This window comes from Triturus cristatus, chromosome 5_1 (genome assembly GCF_964204655.1).
Source record: "Triturus cristatus chromosome 5_1, aTriCri1.1, whole genome shotgun sequence".
Classification (NCBI taxonomy): Eukaryota; Metazoa; Chordata; class Amphibia; order Caudata; family Salamandridae; genus Triturus; species Triturus cristatus.
The window spans coordinates 443,101,794-443,110,762 of record NC_140587.1 but is presented as its reverse complement, the minus strand read 5'-3'; the positions used below and the strand labels follow the sequence as shown (position 1 = coordinate 443,110,762).

Here is an 8,969-nt window from a genome sequence, read left to right as displayed (position 1 = left end):
TGAGAAAAATTAAGAAGTTGTTGCCATATCTCCCCTCGACTGCAGTAAAAACCTTAATCACCACCCTTGTTTTTTCAAAAATGGACTATGGCAACGGTCTCTTTCTCAATGCTCAGGAGCAGGTCTTAGCCAAGCTGCAATCTGTACAGAACGCGGCAGCAAGATTACTGCTCGACGTTCCATTTCGTCATCCCACTTCTTCTGCCATATACCATCTGCACTGGCTGAGAGTAAAGAGCCGTATAAAGTTCAAGGCTTTATGTATTGCCTATAAAGCCATTCATGAATCAGGACCTAAGTTCCTGAAGGACGCTTTCCAAATCTATGTCCCTATAAGAACTTTACGATCAGCCTCCACGCACATGCTCCCGATACCACGCACCAGAACCTCCACATGGGGAGACAGACGCTTCCTGGTAGCAACTCCCAGGCTGTGGAATTCCCTCCCATTGGTCATAAAAACTTCCCCTACCCTTACCATTTTCCGCAAGCTCTTGAAAACTTGGTTATTCAACCAGTGATCCCTTCAGATGCCTCTGTCTTTAGGAAGTTCTGTATGCGCCGAGACACCCTAGGGTATTTGCGCGCAATAAAAATCTCAAAAAACATAAACATAAACATAAACACCTGATTGTCAACCCCTTGGCCTCGCTTCCTAGGCGAGACTCGCTAGATGTGGGTCACTTGGTACAGCTGGCAGAAATACATTCAAGGTAAGACAGCCTGCCCATCAAACTCACCTCTGATCCCACTTTGACACATGGCTATGCTAGAGATTGCCAGGCAACACGACTTAAGTGGTTGGAAGGAAGCTGGTGTAGCATGTGAGGAGGCCATTTATGCAGAAGGTACTCTTTGGTCCTTCCAGGAGCTCGTTGAGGCATTCGGCATACCGTACGGCCATTTCTGACATATAATGCAGTATATTATGCATTCGCCTTGCACTGCGATTGGGCCGCACTGAGCCTGCCACTGCGCTGCCGCTCCGCACGATGTTGTCCTATGGCGGCACACACAACATGATAACAGCTCTTGAGGTTGCTCTGCTGGTCCATAGGCAAACACTGGACGTTTGGATCCGAGACGGTTAGACGATGGCTCTCCAAAAACTGTTTTCAGATAACCAGTGGGCACAGGCCCTCCAACAAGCGAAGGGGTCTCCCAGAATACCTGCTTTCGCTTTACCCAATTTAACTACCTGCACCAAAGGTATGTCACACCACATCCCATAGCACACATTTACCCCCCTGCAAACTCTGGGTGCCCATGATGCGGGGTCCTTGCGGCGGGCTTTCTTCATGTGGTGTCAGAGTGTTCAGTGATTGGGCAGACGTGGGAGGAGATAGCAAGGACTACTGCGGGCTTGGTGGATAGTAATGTATTGGCAATCCCTGAATCATGTTTGCTGGGCATTAAACCCAGGGCTAAGGAAATAAATTCCTTCATAGGTTTCTTGACCTAGCGTTTATCTTATATAAGAGGCTAATAGCAATGGCATGGAAGTCCCTGGTAGCTCCGGAAGTGAAGTTCTGACTCTACATGTTGGTAAAATGGGCGAGGGCTGAGTAAGATGTTGTGGCGCAGTCCCGTGGGTGTGGGGGAGGGAGGGTTCTGAATCCCATTTGGGATGTCTGCATTCGGAATTTGGAGGCAAAATATGACATTAGACCCCTTTAGGCACGAGGTTCTGTACTCTTGCAGGTTTTCATATTCTCCCTCATATATAGGGGCTCCGTACACTAGGGGACCGAGCTCTCTGAAGCGTTCGGGCAGAAATGTCATGCTGTGATGTAATGCTGTGTTGTAGTTGGGAATGGGGTTGGTTGCTAGACAGGGGGCTGTTGGACATCAGAGAAACTGCTACCCCCGCTGGGGAAGTGGGAGCTAGGTGTGGGGTGATGATCCTCAGGAGATTGAGAGGATGTGCTTACTGTACATGTTGTCATGATGGTGGCTGTGAACCCTGGTCAGAATTGTAACCGGGACAACAATGGGGATGTTTTTGAGTTGCATGTTGTAAACTTAATAAAGATATTTTTTAAAGTGTTGTAGCAATGCTCTTTCATAAAGAATTGTGCACAAATAGTGGATAGATATGGGGACAGTGTTCCAGCTCCTGTGTGCAGAGATGCAAAAGGCCTGCTGCCTTGTTTGTTTGTTGTTTTTTTTTCTTTTGCATTTCTTAGTCTGCTGTTTGATGAGTCCTGGCGAAGTGAGCTAAAGAATGATGATGGATTCAACCCAGATCTGTGACTGGGAGTGAGTGTCTGAAAAGTTTCAGTGCTCCGTCCATCATCTCCTTGTGTTTGCTTTGTTCGCCCTAAATTGGCGGGGTATGCCCAGACGTGGGTCCCTTGCTCACTTTGTCACTTGTTTCAAGCTAGCCTGGCTGATGAAGGTGTTACCCAGAAACGCGTCCCAGGATGCTTGTTTCTGGTTCAGGGAAGACCTGGCTTGGCAGTTTGGGCTGGACTGTTCCCATGAGGCACAGGGTCAAGACTGATTTGCATATAGCTGGGTCTGAACTGAGGTGGCGAAGTGAGCTAAAGAATGAGGTTGGATTCAACACAGATCTGTGACTGGGGATGAGTGTCTGAAAAGTTTTTGCGCTCCATCGTCTGTCATCTCCTTGTGTTTGCTTTGTTCGCCGTAAGTTGGCAGGGTATGCCCAGACATGGGTCCCTTGCTAACTTTGCCACTGGATTCAAGCTAGCCTGGCTGATGAAGGGTGTTACCCAGAAACCGGTCCCGGGATGCTTGTTTCTGGTTCAGGGAAGACCTGGCTTGGCAGTTCAGGCTGGACTGTTTCCATGAGGCACAGGGTCAAGACTGATTTGCATATAGCTGGGTCTGAACTGAGGTGGCGAAGTGAGCCAAAGAATGAGGTTGGATTCAATCCAGATCTGTGACTGGGGGTGAGTGTCTGAAAAGTTTCAGAGCTCCGTCCATCATCTCCTTGTGTTTGCAGTGTGTTGTGAACCATCAGAGATGATAAGCTTGGTTGCAAGATAAGCTGGGTGCTGATGGGGATGCCTTTGTAAATGATGCAGCTGGTATTTGAACTTAGTGTGGTCTGGCAAGGGGAGACAATAGAGCCCCATCAGGATGGGAGTGATGAGACATGCTGCTGCATGCAGGATGTCCTTAAGGGGTGCCAATGTGGAGTCTTGGAGGCCATGGAACATGGTGTTACTACCACCCAGATTCAAGGGTATGAGGACTTGAACAGCAGTTCAAAAGTTGCTTTCTGTAAGAAATGGTTTTACTTTTTTTTAGAAGAGAGAGCTGGTACCAGGTGCTCTTTGGCAATGTTAAACAAAAAGCACAGATGCACCACAATTTAAAGTATAGGGGAGAGAAAAATATAAGATTCATTTCCCACATCAAAATTCTTCAAAAAATAATTTCTTTTTATGCCAAATATATATTGACTTTTTCTTTCATTTTAAAAGGAACAGAGCCATAAATGTGGTTGTTCTTAACAGCACAGCCGACGCGTTTCGTCCTTGAAACGGACTTCTTCAGGGCTTCTTGTGAGTCACTGTTCTAGACAATCCAATTCAGAACTTTATGAGTCTATCCAGAACTGTAGTCTGTGAGTAAAATCCTCTTCCTAGGTATGTTATAAGGCGAAATTGCATGTGTCTGGTGATACCAAAATAATGGTAGTCCAGTAAAAAATCATATAACTTTATCCGTGGCCTTATGTATTCTGACAAGTTCAGTCTTCACAGCTGGTATCAAACTGTGTAGATCGCCCGAATATTCCGAAGATGACGGTTGACGGGCACCGACGGCGAGCAAACACAACAAAAAACCCTTTGGCAATGTCTTCCTTGGGGGTGAGATGAGTGTCCAGGGGGAATCCAGGTGACTTGTCATTCGGTAGAAGTTGAGATTCAAAGCCATCATGTTGCTGAGAGAGTTTTGCACTGTTTTGTGTTTGTTCTTGGCAAATAACAGGACTTCTGTCTTGGTTGGAGTAAACTTCAGGTAGGTGCTGGCAATACATGTCTGAATTAACCCTGGGCGGGTAACTCCGCTCTGCCAGCGGAGTGTGCGGAGATTTGCCTACTTCGCGCTCTGTGGCGAATGCAAAGTATGCAAAAACTCCACCTCTGTGGTGGAGCGGAGTTAGCCACTCCCTCCCCCCTCCCAAATGCTTTATAAGGATATAAAGAAGGCACTTACCTGTGTTTCTGCCGCCTCCCCTGCCTGGCCGCTCTCCTTCCTGCTCCTCTCGCGTCCTTGTCGTTCTTCATTGAAAAAAACACTACGTTGTACATCTTGCAAGTGCGCGTGCCCACGCGCAAGACTTACAACGTAGTGTTTTTTTTATGAAGAAGGACGTTGAGGACGCAAGATGAGCAGGAAGGAGAGTGGCCAGGCAGGGGAGGCGGCAGAAACACAGGTAAGTGCCTTCTTTATATCTTTTTAAAGCATTTGGGGGTGGGGAGGGAGCGTAGCTACGCGTAAAGGCACTACGCCAGCTTTGCCCAGGCCTAGTCTGAATTATGTGAGTGTATTTTTTGAGCGTTAGATTTCTGAAACAGCGGAAACGTTCAACCTTCAAGTACAGTTGTGTATCACTGGCATACTTTTGTATCTTGATGCTGGTATTGTGATTAGAGCACAAAGTGGCGCCATGTAGAGGTTAAAGATGACAGGAGACTGTATGAAATGCTGGGGGACCTCGCAGGTGACAGGAGATCTTCTGTGACCTGAAAATACCCATGTCAACAGACTGATGTCTTCTGGAAAGGTAGGAGGAGAGCCAGTGATGGATACTGCCAGTGAATCCCCTTCAAAACGCCGGGCTGTGTATGAGGTTGGGATGGTTGACATGTATTACCTCGAATATGCTTTTATGAGTTGTGCTTGAAGAAAAGATAAGCTCCTGTTCTACTGTTTCTAATATTTATCTGCTTCATCATTTCTTCTGGAATCGTGAGTTGGAGGGAAATCAGATGTGGCACATGAGAGGCTGCTCTCGGAGTTGGCATTCGTATCTCAAGTGCATGAGATGGCAGATCAGCTCCCTCACACTGGTCTTCATATTGGCCAATATTATGTGTGATGTTTATTGCACCTGATACAGAAGGCTACCACGGGGTACATTATTTATCGGGTGCGATAAATAGCGACTATTACGAGATTTCCCCCTTCAACAGGGAATAATACACGGGTTTTGGTGCTTATGGTGCCAAAATCCACACATCCTGGCATTTACCAGCCATTTTTTATACAGCAAGTATGGGCAGGTTTGATCTGCCCAAATGTATCTGGGGGTGCAGCTTTTATTGCACCTAGTGTGTATCGAGAGTAATAAAACCCGCAGAACCGATAATCTTAGCTGTGTGGTAACAGGAGTTATGGCATATATGGGAAGTTATCCGTCAGCTAGTAATGTGTGCGGCTGAGGAAACAAGCTGCCTCCGGCTCCCTGGGCGAGGGCGGGTAGGCAGAGCAGGGCCGGGCAAGATTTTGACGTAGGGGCGTAATGAACCCCCATTTTAGCAGATGAAGTAGGGGTTGTCACAGGACCCAACGGCCTAATAAGCTGAGGGGACAAGACACGAAGGAAACGGGAAGGAAGGTGAAATGGAGGACGAACGGGGTGACTGGAATAAACAAGTGAAGGAAGAGTGGGGGTGTGGCAAAGGTGGATGGAAGGATGGATTGATGGATGAGCGAAAGGGTGCTTTGTGCATGGGCGGATCGACATGTGAGCGGATGGCTGGCTGAGATGGATGGATGGACAGAGTGACGGACGCAGAGGAGGGTGAATTGGATGGATGTGTGTGAGGATAAATTAACTGAAGAATGGATGAATGGGCTACGAGGTGATGAATAGGGATAGGGTGTGGCGTAACGGTTAGAGTGGTCGACCTCAAAGTTGGGGAACCGGGTTCGAGTTTCGGCAGGGACGCTCAACATCCTGTGACTCTGGGCGAATCACTTAATCTCCCCGTGCCTAACAAAATGAATGTGTCCTCGTGTAACGCAACTGGTGCGCATGTAAAGCGCTCTGATACCTTCGGGTCGAGTTCGCGCTATACAAAACCCTAAAAGAAAAAAAAACATGTATACAGTGTTGGCTCTAAAGATGAAGGAAACCTTTCCAGGAAGAGACTGGCTTGTTTATTTCACTGACTCTCGCGTTCTTAGGAGTTTGGTGAGAAGTGTGTGTGTGTTATTTTCATTTTTCTGCCATCTGCCTTGCATGGACTTTCATAACTAAGTAATTTGGTGTTGGCGCAGTTAAACACCGCGCAAATGTTCACTATTTGAGCGTTCATCTACGCGACTCAACTTTAGTGACACCACGGCTCACAGGCACAGCGGTCTCCAAGAGCCTCGAGACAAGGCTTCTGGGGTGCAGACCCGTTGCCCCCCTCGGCCCCTTGTGTCCCTGGCAGAGCCTGGGCTCACCGTCGCCCCCACAGCTTCAGTAGCAGGCGCAGAGGGGGCAGCGTACCCCCGGCTCGGATCCTCCCACCCCACATTCACAAAATGAATGGATTTCCAGCCCAGGGGAGGGGCGTTGTTGCTGTGAGGGGAGGGGGCGCACCGCGCTGCACGTGGAGGCAGTGCTGGAGCACAGAGCCAGTGCTGGTCCGGAGCGCGCTGCATCTTGTTGCCTGACAGAGACAGACAGAGAGACCCCCTGCACCCGAGGCGTCTGCAGGTCAGGCTCGGGAGACCCGGGGCTCTTGGCGGCTGTGGAAATCCCTGGAGTACGGGCTGCTTCTGGCTACAGCAGACGGACCTTGTTCTCGCACTGGAGGGCTACCGCGGGCTCTGTTCCGCATCCGAGACTGCTGCTGCGCCAGGAACTCCGCGCACGGAGCTGCTCCAGAAACAAGGGACTCCGAGTCTGGTAAAGAGGGGCTGCACGGCTGACAAGAGTCCGGACCAGGAGCGCCGGGACTGCTGCAGAGACCAGAGGCTCCGCATCGGGATCTTTGCGGTGACTCCTGAATCAGCACCCGGCACTGTACCGTATACATACCTGGGGACTCCGCGGGCTCTGAGACCCTGCACCAAGGACACAGGGGCTGCGGCTGTATCTGGGGACTCCGCGGGCTGAGAGACCCCTGCTCAACGGACACTGGGGTTGCGGCTGTATCTGAGGACTTAAGGGGGTACCGAGACCCCGGCACACAGGGGCTGCGGCTATATCTGAGCGCCCCCAGACCAGCGAACTCCACAGGCTTCCTGGGTTCTCGGACCCTGGCGTAGGGGCTGCTGTGACACCTAGCAGCCAGTGACCTCTGTGGAAACGGGCTGATGTTGTTTCTGGAGACTGGCACGGACTCTAGGATTCCTTGTTTTGTGAACTGAGCTTATTCCGGGCATACTCCTGCATCAGGGGCTGCTGCAGAGTCTGGGGACTCCGGAACGGGAGGTGGCTTCTCTGTCTGGGGGCTCGCGGGCCAGGTTCTCCTGTGATCACCAGCTCAGAGGTGAAGCGCTGCCGGGCGGGGGTGTGCCTTCTCATCGGGGTGACTTTCGTAGGCTGTTCGCGCTCCTGGACCAGGTTAGTGGCTGCTTCGGGGCTGGTATTACTGGATTCCCTGAGATCCGCACGGGACAGCAAACACCCACCGCGAGTCAGTGGCTACAGTTTCAGGACTAGAGGGGATGCAGCTGCGCTCGAGGACTCGCTGCGGGATGGCTCCGCTGCTGTTCCTGGTGGCCCTAGCGAGCCGCCCTGTGGCACCACTGCGGACCCGGCGCACGCCCCCCTTCTCCTCGGCCTCGTCCTCCTGCTCTCACACGGTGCGGGTGCCGGCGGAGGGGGGCGCCCTCGGGGAGACCATCTTCACCGTGCCCGACCTGCGCTACCCCCGGAGGTGGTTCGAGATCCGGGGACCCCCGGAGCCGCCCGTGCGCATCGAGAGTGGCTCCGGGCGCGTTTACCTGACCCGTCGGCTGCTGGGCGGCCAGACCCAGGTGCTGGTGAAGGTGCAGAGCCTGGAGCAAGGTAAGGGGACGGAGGGTGCAAGGGGTGCGGAGGGGGACCGCGGGAGGAGACTGGACCACACCGGGGGTGTGTGGTGGGGGAGGGGGCTTGGCTACTCCAGGTGGTGCACAGGGTACAAAAAGCCTTGAACAGTGAAGACACAGTTGCGGGGGTAGACCCCCACTCAGCAGGCGATCAAGTGGTGAGACAAACCAGAGGGGAGGCCGCCACTGTTTGTGAGCGCTGCGCCAAGGATGAGAGAGTGGTAACAACCGTTTCAGGGTACAATTACGCAGTTTTGCGCATTGTAAATTAAAATGTTGAAAAAAAAATCGGATCCACCATCCTCATGCGCACCCCCATCAACGAAGTTTCCTCAGTCACACAATATCACCGACCTTCCAAGGCGCACACCTACGCCATCGACGCCCCCTTTTCACTGACCCCCAGAATAATCACAGCCTCTCCAGGTACACACCACCTCATGGGTACACAGTATCTCGGCTCCCCGCCTCCCCAGTTACACACAACTGACCTCCTTGGGAACGCACAGAATTAACACCATCACCATGGAGCACACACCACTTTCCCGGGGCACACGCCATCGCCAGCCTCCTCGGCGCCCACCTGCAGCACAGAGATGTGCTCGGGCAGTTACTAGCGCCGACATTAGGACTGACGTCCCACGTTCACACACACTTTGTAGAATGGTCACCAACAAGGCGCAGGTGAAAAAGTGCGAGCAAAGGGGGCAGCACTGTCCTGGTGCGCCCCGACGCCGCCTGAAGGTGGTCTGCAGGTGTGATGGGGACTCTGCTAAGGATCTCCGCCGGAGCGGGTGCTCCCTCGCTCGGCCGTGATGCCCTCTGTGACCCTCCAAGTGCGCCGCTTCCGGGCACGGCTAACCACTCCCGAGCCACCCACCCACCGCGGCTGGGGCAGCGCTTCGGCCAGCGGATCAGTCCCGGAACAGTGTTCCGGCGCGTTCCTGCCCATTGCAGCC

At 52.0% G+C, this 8,969-nt stretch overlaps 1 protein-coding gene across 1 annotated transcript in view; it reads left to right on the top strand.

Annotated features, from left to right (window-relative positions):
• Nucleotides 1–6,636: 6,636 nt before the first annotated feature.
• LOC146831027 (neural-cadherin-like) overlaps nucleotides 6,637–8,969 on the top strand; it is a 473,840-nt gene continuing 471,507 nt past the window's right edge. The window contains exon 1 of the mRNA XM_085605228.1: nucleotides 6,637–7,987. Coding sequence (XP_085461354.1) covers nucleotides 7,645–7,987 — 343 coding nt within the window. The 5' untranslated portion in view covers nucleotides 6,637–7,644. The remainder of the gene's footprint in view (nucleotides 7,988–8,969) is intronic.